The 17699-nt window shown below is 38.7% G+C and overlaps 1 protein-coding gene across 6 annotated transcripts in view; it reads right to left on the bottom strand.

The window, feature by feature from the left end:
• Positions 1 to 267: 267 nt before the first annotated feature.
• Mcf2 (MCF.2 cell line derived transforming sequence) overlaps positions 268 to 17699 on the bottom strand; it is a 102382-nt gene continuing 84950 nt past the window's right edge. For all 6 annotated transcript variants that reach the window (XM_015987387.3, XM_015987385.3, XM_015987386.3 and 3 more), the window contains 8 exons: positions 17480 to 17605; positions 14834 to 15055; positions 10753 to 10845; positions 8555 to 8633; positions 7355 to 7418; positions 5843 to 5973; positions 3434 to 3543; positions 268 to 990 (listed from right to left, as the gene is read on the bottom strand). In XM_015987387.3, the coding sequence (XP_015842873.1) occupies positions 961 to 990; positions 3434 to 3543; positions 5843 to 5973; positions 7355 to 7418; positions 8555 to 8633; positions 10753 to 10845; positions 14834 to 15055; positions 17480 to 17605 (855 nt within the window). In that variant the 3' untranslated portion in view covers positions 268 to 960. The remainder of the gene's footprint in view (positions 991 to 3433; positions 3544 to 5842; positions 5974 to 7354; positions 7419 to 8554; positions 8634 to 10752; positions 10846 to 14833; positions 15056 to 17479; positions 17606 to 17699) is intronic.

Here is a 17699-nt window from a genome sequence, read left to right as displayed (position 1 = left end):
CATGAAGAAGCTACTCCCTCAGAGGTCTTCTGAAACTTTCTTCTTCCAGTCTGCTAGGGCCTTATTTCACTCAGACTATGAAGTTGTAATGAAAAAAATCACGTGTTACAAGCTTGACAATGAGCCTAACTACCTGCTGACTGTCACAGAAAGAATTCACTTCCTGCTTCCATGACAAATGTAGCAGCGTCAGCCACTCTTCTCTGAAGGAACAAATAAATGGGATCAATTTGTGATGGGAAAAACAAACAAACAAAAACTAGAATATGAATTTGTGGAACCCGAAGGTTTAATTTTTATTTGGAAAAGAAGAATTACAGCATGAAATGTACAGAAGATAATAGAGCACAACTAATTTGCTACATGAATTATAAGCATAAATTCAGAAAAAGAAACAAGCATGAAAATATTACATTTTAAATGCGATTCTTTGTAAACTACTATCAGGAAAAGTTCATCTTGGCACATAGAAAAGGCAATAGCCCTGAAGAGAATTTACTAATGCCCACCCCCGCCCCCCAGTACTTCTGAACCCTGCATTGTCTTGCGCAGACTAAAAGAAGAGCTAGGTCTAAAAAGCGTATTAAATCATAATGTTGTGCTTCACTTGGTCTTAACTACTCTAGAGCCCTAAGTTCAACTTAATTAATAATAAGCTAAATAATTGAAGGCACGCTGATTGCATTTGGTTACAAAGTAGACAGAGAAGAAACAATTTTCAAGTCAAAAGTATTCTGAGATGAGACTTGATCCAGCACAATGTCTTACACACTTACTACACAATTTTAGGAATAAAGAGTACTACAAGTAAAATGCTTTTAAGTGAAAGAAAAGAAAGAAGTATATGCTGTTGGTTCTTTGCATGTTTCAATATATTAACCTGAAAAAAATCCCCATCATTTGGGCTGAAAATCTGAGTGGTGTTTTATCCACATGGGCTGAGAAGCAGGCAGGCAAGAGCTACAGGAAATTCATCTCCGACACGACTCTCTGTAACAGAAATGGAACCCGTTACTTCTCAGGTGTGTGTCTGTGTGCGCGCGCGTGTTTCTGAAACAGGGTCTTACTACATCGTACCTCAGGCTGGCCTATACAGCCAGGTTGGCCTCACTCCCAATCCTCTTGCTTTAGCCTTCTCAGTGCTGGGATTACAAGCACATACCACCACAGCTGGCTGGCTTCTCAATTTCTGTCTTTGTAAAGTGAAACCAAATGCACAGCTCCTTTCAACTTCTGTTTTAATGCATGTTTATGTGTGTTCATATTGTGTATATGTCTGTGTGTATGGGTTGCAAGTATCTGGATGTGGGTGAACATGTATGTGTGTGCACATGCATGCAGAGACCAGAGGTCATCAGGTGTCATCCTTAAAAACATCATCCACCCACTTTGAGACTCGGTCTCTCAGAACTTCGGGGGGTTGTGGGCCGTACTGCATTGCTCTTTTGTTTGTTTTCCTTGGTAGCAGGACTCAGGAAAGTATTCAATAGAGGAACTCTGATAGGTTTTCCTGCATTCCCAATCCTCATGATTAAAGCAGTAGTCAATTTTGCAGACTCACTTTACTTTCTGACTCTAAAGCTGGATAAATGATAGAAGACCTGGTTCTGACAACATTCTAGACCATCTACAGGCAGTGTTCAAATACCAAATGGTTTCTTCTGACTGCTCACAACTGACCAACTGATCCAATCTAATTTGTCCTCTGATAATAGAACAAAAGGAACTGTCACTGATTGTTATAATTGGCATAACCCAGTAGGTTGCAAATTACAGGAAGGAGATCATTTAGGGTTTGTTTCTGAGAGCCATTCAATAGATCTGGAAGGTCAGGTTTGCTTAACAACATTATTAAACTCTCAAATTATGAAATTCTCAAATGTATGCAGGAGTTTGTACAGTTTATCTGCTATATGATAGTAGAACAAATTGGATTCAGAAACACATGAGAATCAGGATGTCTCTCTTGTTGTTGTTTTGTTTTGTTGAAACAAGGTTTCTCTCTGTAGTCCTGGCTGGCCTGGAACTTGCTTTGCATACTAGGCAGGCATTGAACTCAGAGATCCACCTGCTCCTCCCTCCTGAGTGCTAAAACCAAAAGTATGTGCAACCAGGCCCAGCTCAGGACTTTAAATAAGCCAGATGTTAAACATATTTGAAAGAGTGCTTTATTTCTATTTTTAACTTAAAAAAAGAAAGTCATTTTAAGATAAAAATGATACTTACTCAAAATTATAGGTTTCCTAATTTAAATCTTTGTTATTTATCATTTTTAATGTATAATAAAGTATATTTTCAATGGATATAACTCACATAGTAAATAAAAGTTCTTCTTTAACACTTTTATGTGTATTACATATGCCTGTGGCCCTTGGAGGCCAGAAGAGGGCATAAGATTCCCTAGAACTGGAGTTACAGATGGTTGTGACCTACCACATGAGTGTTGGACATCATAGCTAGACCCTTCAGAAGAGAGGCCAGTGCTCTCAATTGCTAAGCCACCTCTCCAGCCCCTTAAATATTGAACTTCTCAATATTTTAAGAACAGAAAGCATTCTGTCACTGGAAATATGAGAACTGCTAATATAAACAATTACAACAAATCTCTTGCCAGCCCTTAATTTCTTCCTCTGTAAATTATAGCTTAAAAGATTAGCCTTTCTCACACTAATACTGTTAATATTAATTGAGAAATTATTTTATAAAGTATATTTGAAACTTCATTATATGTGTGTCTATCCCTCGTACTTAAATAGAAAACACAGCTCTGAACAAAATTACACATAAATACCTATACACACATACAAAAGTACATGGAAAACTGGTGACATCTGAGTAAAGCCTGTTTCGGGCACTGACGTCAAGTCCTAAGATTTGGTACTGTCCTCTAATTATCGAAGATGTTACCACTGGGATAACTAGGTGAAGGGAACACAAGATATTTCAGTAGTATTTTTGTTAACTTCTTGTGAATTTATAATTTCAAATATTAAGCTTAAAGAAAAATCCATGTACACAGAGAGGTGTAATGAAATAAGCACCATACTTAAAAAAAATCTAAAACTGAGAGGGTCATGAAATCACACATTTATAAGCTAGCACTTGACAACCTAAGGCAGGAGGCCAGCCTGGGCTACCATAGAGAGATCCAGACTAGAAAAAAAATAAAAAAAATAACAATCATATTGATGTATTTGTAGGCATTTGGAAACTGATAATTAAACTAACTTCAGTAGTGCTCTGTGTATAACTGAGAAGTATTCTACATAATGAGAAGTGATTAGTGAATCCTTATAAGATTCACTTCAAATCATTTCATTTGGATATAGACTATGGAATATATTCAGTAACCCTCAAGAATCCTGACAAAAGGTTGTTCTTTATGTGCCCTATCTGGTTCATCGGGCATTTTGATGTAGTATGTCATACTAACCATTTGTGGCCCATCTTCCCCATCGTCATTGTACATAGGGAAGTAATAGTTATCTGAATGCTCTTCAGATTCTCCAGGACCTTCTGCAGATGGTGGCATCTGAGTCCAAGCTAGAAGAAAAAGGACAAGTGTAGCAGTTACCCAAAGGATCTGGTTCTCCACCACAGGAGAAGCAAACTCACGGTTACGGTCAAAGCTATGACCTTCAGTGGATCAACACTATGGCCTATCTCCACATAACAAAATTGCACTTGGGTTGCACTACTTTTGCATTTGACATTTCAGGAAGGACTTGGACTACAATATACTTCTTTGAAATTTCACAGTGGTTGGAAGTTGGAGCTCATGGGCATTATTAAAAGTAATATTAAGCCAGGTGGCACAGGCCTTTAATCCCAGCACTCAGGAGGCAGAGGCAGGTGGATCCCAGTGAGTTTGAAGCCAGCCTGGTCTACAGAGAGAAAGTTCCATGATAGCCAGAACTACACAAAGGGAAACCTTGTCTCAAAAAACAAAAAATGTAATGTTTAAACATTTTCAGAATATATTATCTTTCTTACCTCTACCCACAAAAAAAATGGTTCTGAATGTTCTTTCTATAATATTTGTATTTCTCCCACTCAAATAGTACTTGTTAGATTCTGCCTGGTGTTGCTATTATTTTGTCTTGGGTTGTCTTAGTAGGCAGAAATCATGCATTACATATCCCATGCCTTATAAGAGCCTGCATGTAGTCAGGTGTGGTACTGCACACCTTTGATGCCAGCATTCAGAAGGCAGAGGCTGGTAGATCCCTACAAGTCCAAGGCTAGCCTGGTCTAAATAGTAGGTTCCAGGACAGCCAGTGCTACATAGAAAGACTATATATCCCCCTGCCACAACAATGAGATAGTAGGTAGAAAAATGAGATTTCTTTTTTTTCTTTCACTGTTTTTTTTTTAGAACTGACCTGATTTAGATGAAATAATCTGTGTTTAGCTTTAATTGTTAACTTGACATGACCTAGAATCACATGGGATGATAGTCTCAGTGAGGGGTTGGCTAGACTATGTTAGCCTGTGGGCAAGTCTGTTGGGGGTTACTTTATTGATGTGGTAAGAACTAGCCTGAAAATAGGCAGCATCATTTCTTGGTTTGGAACCCTGGACTTTATAAGCATAAAGAAATCTATCTAATCAAACTATTCATGAAAGCAGCATGAATGGATTTACTTCTCTTTGCTTCCTGACTGTAGATATGATGTGACTAGCTGCTTCAAGCTCCTACAACTATGACTTCCCTGCAATGATGGACTGTAACTGGGAATTTTAAACTGCAATAAACAGCCCCTCACCCCAAATTGTTTTTGTGAGGGCATATCATCACAGCAACAGAAAAGAAAAAAAAACAGGAGAAAATCTAAGTCACAAACTTACAGACTCCCTTCTTGGCCATAGTAAACTGTTCATGTCAACCTTCTCTGATGTGGTTTCCCTACCTGTCAAATGAAGGCATTGATACTAGGCTCTCTCTTTATTGCTGGGGTTGGGAGTCACAGCATAAAGTTCTGAAGGAACTAACCTCTAAATGGATAACTAAAAACTGAACACTGTCAGCATTACTTGTTCCTACTCAACGAGTAGGATTAAGGACTGTTCTATTAAGTCCCGAGACTTAGAGCACTTCTCAGGGAGTCTATGCTATTGTTCCCAAAGTTATTTAGGAAACCTTGTATGCTTGTATAGCACCTTATACCTCCCTATTATGACACTTATAATATTCCACTTTAATTGCTTACTGCATCATCTACCTTCCTAGCATTGTAAAGATGGCAGCTCTGCATATTTTAATTATACTTCAGATGCAACTCTCCAAAATTCCTGATGCACTCATCATGTTAACATTTGGTGAATCAAAGGTATTGCGTACAATCATTTCAAACAGCACAAATCTCCTAAGAAAATGAATTTCCAGCTCTAGTCACAAAACCAATGGCAAAGAAACAGTATAAACATTGAAGTCAATAGCTGTGTTATATTTACTCCTGTGTCCTTTATTGCAAGAGTTCTCAAACTTGAGCATGGATCAGCATTATATAGAAAGTTGGCCAAAAGTCAAGAAGCTAGGTCTCATATCCAGTTTCTGCTTCAGAAGATCTGAGGCAGAGAGAGCCAAAAAAAATTGTCTTCTATAAAACAAGTTCCCAGGCGATATTAATGTTACTGGTCCAGGGCCCACACTTTGACAAATAGTGCTCTGTAGTGTCCACCAGAGTGGCTTTCATGTGCAAGAAATAAAAGCCTTCTAAAACAGGTTGACTTTCTTTTCTTTATACAAAAATAACACATGGCTAGATTCTTTCCAAATTAGCAACAGGGGTTAAAAGTCACATAGTTATGAATCTTTTCATCAGATAACCAAGACACATACCTGAGGAATTTGCTTCTGTCTGAACTGGCACAACTGCCTCTCTGACCGCCACCACACCACTGGCTTGTTCCACATCTGCTCCTGCCTCTGCTTCTACTTCCACAGCATTTACAAGAGCTTCCTCTTGCTTTCTGAAAAAGCCAAATATAAAACAGGTGAGCTTCTGCATAATCTAAGAATAGTGAAAATTTAAAATTCTCTATCTTAATACTATGTGTTAACAGTAAGCTGAAAGTCCATTCCAATCGCTGTTGTGCCCTTATTTAAGTCTGTAGAATAGCTGATAATATAAAACAGCTTCAAGAGCTTAAGTCCTAAGATTCAAGTCAGCACACTTCTTTTATGCAAAGATTATACTGTTCCCTTCTAGACCCAAGACAGGTATGTGTACAATCTGTGTTGTTCTGAAGACTTTTCATCTTAATATGTCAGGTAATGTATGTATAAATATGTAGGTGAAATTTTAACCTGATTCATGCTGTTAAGTTTGCACCACTGTTTCAGAAACTACTGCATATAACAAAGTCTTCACTTCTATGTTTGAATGTCATGAACACTACTAGAAAAAGACCTTCAAAGTAGCTTGCTTCTCCTAAAGATCCTGATGAAAATCATGTGCTGTCTCAGATTTTAGAGACCTTTCGGAGATATGTGTGACAAAGAAAGAAAAACAATCTATCTAGTAGGTCCTTCTGTACTCCCTGTACCACGCAGCTGCTGTAGCTCAGTGAACTCTGTGCCAGGGCTTTGGAAAGTCGCTATGTACATTCAGATGCAGACAGTGCAGCTTTTGAGATTATTAGAGGCAGAACATCAAGACCAGCGTCCTAAAGCAGCAGTGCTGAGCTACCATGCCCAACTGCCACCATCCAGAAGGGCTTTAGCCTCACTTCAGTTCATAGATCCACGTCTTAACTATGCACACTGCAAGCCACTCCTTCATCTTCTGTTCTCATGCTGTTTCTCCAGACAGATTGAAGGTAAGCAAAAGCACCCCAAAGAGAAAGCCATGAAGGAGAACTATTGTGTTTACCCTCAGTCTGAGTGCAACTGTTCCCATGATCAAATGCAAAGCACTTAAAAGTTTTAAAAACAGCCTTGCAATTTATAGGGACTGTTAGTCACTATGTTACTCCAACATATGGCTTAAACCTGAGAAAATAGTGTGTTTATGTTATCTGATGAGGTATTGCTATCACAGAAGGCTGGTTGTTGTCTGAGATGTTCTAATTACATTGTTTGGTATTTCTAGGGGCTGAAGAGATTGTCCGTGGTTGGGAGCAATTGTGGCCCTTATAGAGGACCCAGGTTCAGTTCCCAGCACCCACACGGTGGCTAGGAACTGTCTATAATTCCAGTTACAGGGAATCTAACACCCTCTTTTGACCTCCATGAACCAGGAAAACATGTGGTACACATATGCACATGTAGGTAAAATTTTCATACACATAAAGATAAATAAATACATCAAAAATTTAAAGAATTATGTTGCTGAATGAAATGATCACTTACTCAGCTTTCTGCTGCTGAGGAGAAAGTTGATCCCATTCTCTTGGCTGATCCTGCTGTTTTTTAGCTGAACAATTAAACAAAGCTTATGAGTCATTTCAAAGATATGTTTCTTACTTCTATGAAGGACAATACTTTCCAATACAACACAGAGGGTAGGGGGGAAAGAGTGAGACGGACAGACACACACACACACACACACACACACACACACACACACACACACACACACACTTTTCAGGGATTTAAACTGACCAGGAAGGCCAATCTAAAGTTAAAATCTGTAGAGTTTAAACTGTGTATTACTTTATTCCAAGAGTACAAGCTAGGGCCTGGGGTGCCGTGGCACTCAGTGGGCCAAGCAGTTTCTGCACAAGAATGAAGATCTGCATTGAATCTCTAAAACTGACCAAAAAAAAAAAAAAAACTGGGCTCAGTAGAACATGTCTGTAATCTCAGCACTCATACGGTAAGATAGAAGGTGGAGGCAGGAGAATTCCTGGAAGCTCCAGGGTCAGCTATCCTTCTTATCCAGCAGTAGAACAATGACAAGAAGTCCTGTCTCAAACAAGATACAATGAAATTGGTCCTCTGATCTCCATATGCTCACTGTGGCACACACACACACACACACACACACACACACACACACACACACACACACACATCTGTAGTCACATACACAAGTATATACATATACATCATACACACATACAAACAAAGACTCTTTCTAAAGTACCAGTACAAAAGTGCAACCAATTCTCCATCCCAACCTTACTGAATACTGGTTCTGTGAGGTTCTTCCTCACCGTCACCTCCTGGGAAGGACTAGAAATTGATACCTCATTGATTCTCAGCTGGTTCTGAAGCACCAAGGCTCACCTTGGAGTTGAAATTAGCTGTCGGTTTTTTTTTAAGCTCTCTGAACCTCAATGTTACCTTTTTATTTTAGTTTAATAATTCCCTTCATGATTATTAAATTATCAGCCACATCCCCAGGAAGACTTTTTACAAAATCCAAGCCATTGTGCTTCTCCAGATAAAGCATGAATGCTTGAAATTACCAGTCCAAGAAAGGGAATGGATCCAGATGGGAGGGGAGGTGTGGGGGAAAACTGGGAGGAATAGAGGGAGGGGAAACTGTAATTAGAATCTATTATGTGAAAAAAAACTATTTTCAATAAAAGAAAAAAATGAAATTACCAGCCAAAAGTTCCTGCTGCTTTAACAAAATGTTTCTTATTTCTTTTAACCATAAGATCTTCACATCAATATTTGGAGCCTAAAAATTAAAACAGAAGGAAAAAGTATGTTTCCTTTTGAAAAGAATGCTTTTATAATAATAAAAAATGTAATCAAACGTGAATCACTCTATGAAACACCAGATTCAAGTTCTAGCCTTTTAATTCTTAAAGCGTTTAAGAGGCTGATCATTAACCATCTGATTAGATGAGATATTATAATCAAAATCATTCTGAAATTGCCTTAAAGAACAGACTAACAACTGGAGGAAATTCAGGGATCCTTTCACTTAGTTTTGCTTTGCTGGAGAATTACACACACACACACACACACACACACACACACACACACACACACACACCACTTTGTTTCAATTTTGGTAAAACAACAACAGAGCATGCGCTAATATTTCCACAACTTAATAATCTTAAAAACTGATACTAACATGATGGAGTCCCTAAATACTCTTTTATTGCTTATAAGGTAAGTCTATCATATGGTACCAACTATTATATCTTAAAGCAAACCAAGAAGGGTTTATGCACTGCTATCAGTACAAAATCAAACATGAAAAAAAACCCTGAACATCTGTAACAGATAATAACTTATGGATCAGCCACAAGTCACGATGCAGACTCACTGCCAATGGCATAACAGTATCTTGAAGTGGCCTGAGTGTTCTCCCCTCCCTGAAACAGCGTGGGCCTCAGAGCACACCCGCCCAGGAAGGAATAAACCTGAACTGTCATATCTTCAAGTCTTTAAATGCTGAAGACAAAGGGAACTCAACCCTAACTCTAGAAACTTCATAGGAGCAAAAAAGTAGCAGCCAAACGTGAAAGGCATGGGCTTTTATAAAAGGTGACCAACATTTTTTTTTTTTACCAACTCAGATTTTTAAATCATTCTTTAAAAGATCTATTTATTTATTTTCATTCAGTGTCTATGGGTGGTTTGTCTGCATGTATGTTAAGCACACCACATGCCTTCAGTGCCCAAGGAAGCCAGAAGGAATCAAATTCCCCTAGAGTTAGAGTTATAAATTGTTGCAAGCCACCTATTATGAGTGTTAGAAACTGAACCAGAGGTTTGTTGTTTTTTGTTTTGTTTTGTTTGTTTGTTCTTTAATCTTAATGTTGGGGGCTGGAGAGATGATGGCTCTGTGGTTAATACTGCTCTTGCAGAAAACCATACCATGATTCCTAGCACCCACATGGGATGATAGCTCACAATGGACTTTAACTCCAGCTCTAGGGGTCTCTTTCCCTCTGCTGGCTTCCTAAAGCACTGCACAAATTCATAATCCCACAGACATAAGCGTGAGTGCGCGCGCGCGCGCGCGCGCGCGCACACACACACACACACACACACACACACACACACACACACTCAGAACTAAAATCCTTAGCATGGATGCTATGAAGGTAACCAACTGCTTTCAGATTAGATTCAAGGCCTATTCTACTAGAGAAAACACAGGCCTGGTATTGCAAAGCTGCTTAAGAACCCATGGTTGCGGAGCTCATAAGCTCCAGGGGGAGAACTTCTAATGTCATGTATTAAATTGACATAGTATCAAACTGCCCTCGAAATTAGTATCTACCCTAGCGCAACTCTCAGAGCTCATCAGAGAAGTTTATTTGTGCGATGTTTAAAGGTTAACAAAGAAACTTGCAACTGGTTAAAGTGTAGAGACTGAGTGTGGAGTGCTCAGTCATAAATGGCCTTTTATATCACACCCTTTTCCCAAGGCTCAGAAACCATCACAGAAAAGGGGACAGAAAATTTGTAAGATCCAGAGGTTGGGGAGGACCAGAACAAAACAGTGTCTTCTGGCCATGACAGGACCACTATACCCAAGAACTCAGAGCAGCTGTGGATGCCTGCACAAGATCTCACAAGATCAAGCCAATCAACATTCCAACATACAGTGGGAAGGCATTCAGAGTCCCCACTTCTAAGTGAGGAACAATAGATGGTTACTGTCTTCTAGGGTAAAAAGAACCAGTTTTCCTTAAGAATGAGGCTCCTGGTAGGTTTAACATTCTCCAATGAATGCCCCCACACCCAGGAATATATGAATAATACAAACTGAAATTGACAGGTCAATAAATTAAATAAATGTAATGATGATTATGGTTTCCAGAAGAATAACCAACCTGAACAATGTATATTTCTTCCTTCTCACCATACCATATTTCAAACTTGCGGTTATCACCTTTCACATGTTCTGTAATTCCAGCTTCTTCCATCTACAACAAATCAAAATTTTCCTGAGCATTTGATTACAAATATGGAATTGCATTCATCATGTTCTATCATAATCTATGAGAAGAGAATGTTTCATTTAAGCAAAATATACATTTTATTTCCAATGAGTAGGAACTGGAAAGTATAGCCATAAGCATGAAGACGTAAGTGTTTTTGTGGAAATATGCACTCAGAGTTCAGATGCCATGCTTCATTCCAGTGCTTGATATAAATGTCATATATCTGAACACTCAGGCCTCCTATCTAAGGTTGAATTCTGCTGGAAAATAACTATAGAGTATTAAAACAAAATGTTGTCAGAAATAAAAGTAATTAACTATCAATGGGACAAGCCACCTGAAATTGATTAATTAATTTCAATGTTTTTTTAAGTAATTATTGGCCAGATCAATTTGATGTTACAAATATATTCCCTACTTATAAGTAGCAAATTTATGGGTTAGGGAAGAACCAGCCTTGGTTCTCTTCCCACCAAGCTTTCCTCTCCAGCAAACAAAATGCCTAACATTCTCACGACAGTAAAACTTGTGTAGTATACAACATTTCTTCTTCCCACCACTTTCTTCTCATCTGTGTTTATGCTTAGCACAATTTTCATTCACCATTTGCTGCTAACCTTGGCTAATTCCATGTGGGACGACTTCACTCCCTTGTGTAACATTTCCTTAAGTTCTTCTCTGCCTTTCCGCCTTCCTTTCAATTCCTTCCTAATTGTCTAAAGGAATATCACACTGTGTTCCACTTATGAACCCCCCAAATGACCCTAATTAAAACTAATAAACATTAAGGGTAGTGCTCCTGAGATTCGTGCATTAAGGTAAAGGAAAACAATTATACTTAGAAATGCAACTTAGCTATGTTAATTAAAAAGCCTCTGACATCTACCTTGAATGTAGTCTAAAGTTACTTTCAAATGTTCCCTAATCTATCTTTCCCATACCACCCTAAACTATCTCTGCTCAAATATTTAGATATAAGAATACCTACATTCTATCTTTTCGAAAAATGAATTATGTTTCATCACATGACTGTCTCATTAGGATGATAGGTAGCAGACATACAAGACTTCTGAATCAAAGAAGGCCAGACTGGACCTCCATCCATCCATCACTAGCATTCATCAGCTATGTGTCTTAGTGTTTCCTAAGAAAACTTAAGTGCTGAAGTTTTCTCAAATTCCATTTTTCAACCATGAAATTGGTAAACATGTATTTCATAGAGCTGATATGGAGAAATAAATATTAAACAGCATGTTCACATTATATAAGTTGTTGTGGAGGAGTGCATGTGGGTATGCATGTTCACATGTACATGGTATATATGTACATGTGTGGGAGCCAGAGGTTGATGTCAGGTATCTTCCACAATAGGTCACCACTTTATTTATTGATGCAGGGTCTCTTGCTGAACCCAGAGCTCACCTGATCCAGCTAATCTAACTAGCCAGTTTGCTTTGGGCTGAGATTACACCCACATAACATTTTACACAAGCACAAGTGATCTGAACTCCAGTCCTTACACTTGAATGACAAGCTCTTTACCCCAGTTCATAATGAGCTTTGAACGTATGGCTTTCCTTCCCATCCTTTCCTGTATTTCAATGGCAACTGTTTTTCTGTTTCCCATTGCTGATATACATAACACATCATTAATTAAATACATTTGGGGATTTCCTTGGCAATCAACTTTTATCTGACACCAAGTTAGCACTACTATGCATTAAATTAAAACAACAGTTGGTGATAATAAGCAAGCACACAATCTGATGGATCAGAAGAAGCTACATCTCTGATTGCCTGTGACCTGACATATGGTTTTTCTACGGATGTTAAGTGCTTGCATTAGAGTACATAGTCATTAGAAAGACATGAGAAGGCTGTGTAAATCCAGTTTGGTGCGATGCAGTCAAGACAAAAAAAAATCCATTTCAGGGGAAAGAAGTTGTTCAGCTTTGTTAAGTAACATCCTGACCAGCAATGGTAGACTCTTGTGAGAAAAAAGCAGGAGGAAGCAAGCATAATGAGACCTAAGAAACATTCTAACTTCCATCTTTCTTAGTTTACAGCATCACCATTTTCCCAGGAATCTTTATCTAAAATTTTGCAAGCATCACTGACTGGTTCTTTTCTATTAAAGATACAATTATATCAGGAAACCAAAGAAAAACCAGACAGATTTTCCTCTTTTAAATGTCAAGTAGTATTTATTTTCTGTATCTGGTAAGTCACTAAGCCCTTATGTCTGCCTTCCATTGAAATGTTTCTTGCATCAGTTCCTCCTTCTGTTTCCATGGTAACTATTATACTCCTTCTGGCTTCATTACCTCATTAGTCCTTCTTTAATGAACTTCAGAAACACTCTGTTGATATGCCTATCATTGTATCAAATTTAAAATAAAATAGAAAGTCAATGCATATAAGAAATTATGCATTAAGTAGTTACTAGATCACCCCACAAACAGAATGTGCATCAAATTGGTTTATGTTAAACATGTCTACAAAGGTAAAGTACATTTTAAGGAGTACATATGTAGATGGCAAGATCTAAAACCTCTCAGAAAGGGATTATAATGCCTTGGTTCTCAATTGATGTTTATTAAAGTCATACATAACTCAGATATGTAGACTATATTAAAAGAGTAACTGAGTACTTGTGATAAAGATGGTTGGAGTTTTAAAGACTCTTTGGAGCTACTGTGCATTCACAATTGAATACAAAATGGACAATGGGAAATGCTCAGGGAGGTGACCCTGGGTAGGAATTGTGCTAGAGGCAGCTGACCAGTATGAGGAAAATCAAAAGTAGAGCCTGCTTATCAGGTGCCCTCCTTAGACTAAGTCCCCAAGCCCATGACAGGTCCATCAATATAAGCACTGCTACGTTTTCATCAGCTCTCAACTATACTGGGACAGCCAACTATGAAAGAAAACACTCATGAAAAAGGACTAAAATGGTAGTAACTGGAGAATTAAAGGTAAGAATTTTCTATCTTCCAATTAGTCTATAAACAAATATGCTGCATTTATAATTTAAACTTGAAAGATAAAATTCATTAGGTTTAAAATAACCAAATCTACCAATTATAGCCTCATGTGAATTGGAAGCACTACTGGGTTGCTAATGACTTTCACAAACAACTGTGTCCTAATTTTAACACAAGGCTAATGTCAGGACACAATGGTAGTGTGGGTTCTAGAGAGAATAAAATTATTTCAAAGAATAGCACAGAATATATATGGGAAAGATCCAGCTGTAGGTAACTTTGGATTCCCAGAAAGGACGGGACTAAGGAATGGAGGAGGGACACAGAAAGGAGGCTAGAAATATGCTAAGCACAAGAGTTCTCCATTTGCAAACTGCAGTGAGGAGGGGGAAACCCTTTCCTCCTTGTTTCTTTTATAACAAAAACTTCTTGATAACAAGACCAAGAATTTTATCCCGTACCATTGGAAGAGTGCTCATCCATAGGTGAGCCAGAACACAAAGGGCACCTTGGAGAACATCTGAGACTACAGTGATGGGGAAGTTGAATCAAAGCTCTGCACCTGGGCCCAACCCCAGTCCTAATTTCAGACTCCCAAAACCCATGTAAAACTAGATGTGTTAGTACGTGCTTGTAATTCTAGTGTTCCCACAGCAAGATAGGAGGTGAAGACAGGAGAATCCCTGGAAGCTCTTGGGGGCAGCAATACTGGTGTGCATAGCAGTGAACAACAGGACACCTTGCTTCAAACAAGGTGGAATGGAAGGACCAAGACCTGAGCTGTCCTATAACCTCCAAAGTTGTGCTGTAGCATATAGGTGGCTGTACTCATACATGAACACACATGCATTATTTTGTTTTGATTTTTTTGATTCTTTTAAACACAGGGATGTGCAGTTAAAGTATAAAACCTATTTAAGGAAAAAAGTATTCAAGATGGAATACATATAAGGCAATATTGTATCACATAATGTGAGCTTTCTTACTTTTAGGCAGTGCTTAAAACTGTACGATGGGTATCTACCAGCACCTTCTCCAGATTCAATGCGCGTCTTACAAAACATAACAGCTTTTTCATACAAGAAAATGTGTCTCTGCATTGGTTTGAATCTTGCAAAATCCTTCATTTTTGTAGCACCTTTCCGGTGTCCTAGCCAAACACTGAAGGCACCTTGCAGAATCATCTTGCCCAGCTCATTCAGATTTCCCTAGAATGAAAAATCAAAACCAATTCATGGAAGGCAGAACTATATTCAGGTGCCAGACATTGACAGCTTAGTATTTAGCTTGACCTACTAATACTCTGAAGTACATTTTACCTTTTTTATATTTTTTCAAATCATCACATAAGACTTTATTGCTGAGGACCTATCACACTTTGGTCACAGGAAATGGATAAATCAATCTCGTACTGCCCTAGATGGTTTATCCCTTACAGGCTAACCTTCATAGTACTAGAAAGTGATATTCAGGCTGCTAGGTGGGTAGTCAATTGTCATTAACCAGCTGTGAACGATGTGAGTTACAATAATGATCAGGATGACAGAATAGGCCAATTGATGCAATAATGGCATGAATGTTAGTGGCATAACCAATTTCCTTTTTTTTTACCTTTCTTTTCTTTTATTGCAAATAGGTTTTTTCATACAATATATTCTGATTACAGTTACTACTCCCCAAACTCCTCTTAGATCCTGTCTACCTTCTCTCCCATCTAGATTTACACCTTTTCTGTCACCCCTTAGAAGACAAACAAGCATCTGAGGAATAATAACAAAATAAAATGAACTAAAATAAAATAAACAAAAACAAACAGGCTGGAATAGAATGAAGCAAACACAAGAAAAAGAACCAAAGAAAAAGCCAAAGAAACACATATATATATACACATGTTTGTACACACAGGAATCCCATAAAAACACAAAACCAGGAGCCATAACAAAGAACCCGTTAAGGTTAAAAAATATTTTTAAATGCCCTGACAAAACATTATGAGACAAAGAACCTCCAAAAATGCTACTTGAGTTATTTTGGTGTTGGCCATCTACCACTGGGCATGGGGTCTACTCTTAAAAGTTTGCCATTCGATGGCATGGGTGAGGAAAAAAATACCCTCCTCTCTCTGCTCCTTGCTACCTGTTGCAGGCAAGAGAGCTAACCCTGGGGTCACAAGCAAGAAAGAACCAGGCCTGCCCTACACCAGCTACAGCACACAGGAGAGCAGGTCCTGCACCCCACCTGGGGAGCACACTAGAGCTGTCCCTGTTGTTGGGGGGTCCAGGTGAGCCAGCCCTGAGGGTATGAGAGCAGGAACACTAACCCTGCCCCTCCCTCATTTGCCCCCTCCTACAGCAACTAGGAGAGAGGGCTCTGCACCACCCCTGGGCAAAACAGTAGAGCTGGCCTGGCAGTGTGAGTATGGGGGGCCTAGATGGATCTGATGGCAAGAGAACTGGTCCTGCTTCTTGCTGTAGGCTGCATTGGGTGAGATAGCCCAATGGCAGTGCTAGAGAGCTTTCTCTGATAGTGACAGTGAGGGAAAGCTAGCAAGCGGACCAATCCAGCTATCGCCCAGGCCCAGAATCAGGGCTATAAATTGGTCCACCCCAACATCCACTGAATCTATGAACTGTTAGAGCATGTGAAAGGGACAAACCAACAGATCCTATGGATCTCCATGACACAGGACAACAACGGGATATCCAAGAGGAGCCCCAATGAAAGCTCATTACAAGTGGTATAGCAGAAACCAGAGGCCTTGAGCCAGACCAATGACTCATGGCAATAAACACTTGCAAGTAAAGATAAATGAACTAAAGGGTAAACTGTGTATCTCAACAGGCCACACTACAACTTCCAAGATACTATTCTTCTTTTTTGTTGTTGTTATTTTTATTTTTGTTTTGTTTCTTTGATTTGTTTGGTTTTTGGTTTTTCTTTTTAAATTTGTTTTTGTTTTCGGGTGGAGGTTGCAAGGGCAGAGTAGGGGACTCAAGGGGACAGAAAGATAAGTGGGGATCACAATGCATGATGTGAAATCCAAAAAGAATCAATAAACATTAAATTTTTAAAGTTGTTTTTAAACCATTCACTGTAGCATAATTTTTTACTTTGCAACACACCATGTCTCACATACATTTAAAATTGCTGTGAGGTTGCCATATAAAAGAACCTTCCTTTCCCTTGGCTTCTTGGCATTTCCCATGTGGAGTTATTTCAGCTGTAACATTGCTCATATCTCTTCCTCATTCCTGATTGGTACATGATATATTACCACCCTCTGGATAGAGCTGTTCTGGGAAAAGGTGGCAAGCCCTAAAGACTTGACCCTTTATATTCATATCTACTCTAGACTGGAGGAAGTAGCAATTCTGGGACAGTGTGTCTGCTTAGCTGACCCAAGCTCAAGACTTGAAGGCAGGCTGCTACAGACCAGGAAAATGTCATCAAATTCCCATTTGGCTGCTGATCTGCAGCCAACTCTCCACTTAGCATTATCAATAATAATGCTTATATTTTTGTTTCAATTTGTCTGCCTCTTGTATGTTATTTCCCAATTGAATCCAAGAGATAAAAAAGGATTCTGACAAGTCTACCCCCTAAAATTCCAACAATCACTAAACTTTACTTACAAGATAGCCATTGATTGCAATCTGATGCATGGAGTCATTCAGTGACTTCAGTAAGTCCAGCATTGTGTCAAGTGCCTCCTTTAACTGAGTAGTTCCTTCACCTTCTTTGCTGCACTTTAAGAGCTCCTATAATTGGAAGTCAAGAATTAAACAATATTAGTCACATATTAAAACTGCTGGAAAATGAATAATTTGGAGCTAATATGCTTTTGAACAATAA

The sequence above is a fragment of the Peromyscus maniculatus genome, chromosome X, assembly GCF_049852395.1.
Source record: "Peromyscus maniculatus bairdii isolate BWxNUB_F1_BW_parent chromosome X, HU_Pman_BW_mat_3.1, whole genome shotgun sequence".
NCBI classification, from domain to species: domain Eukaryota; kingdom Metazoa; phylum Chordata; class Mammalia; order Rodentia; family Cricetidae; genus Peromyscus; species Peromyscus maniculatus.
Note: the sequence above shows the minus strand (reverse complement) of the source record. Positions and strands in the feature narration are given on the sequence as shown.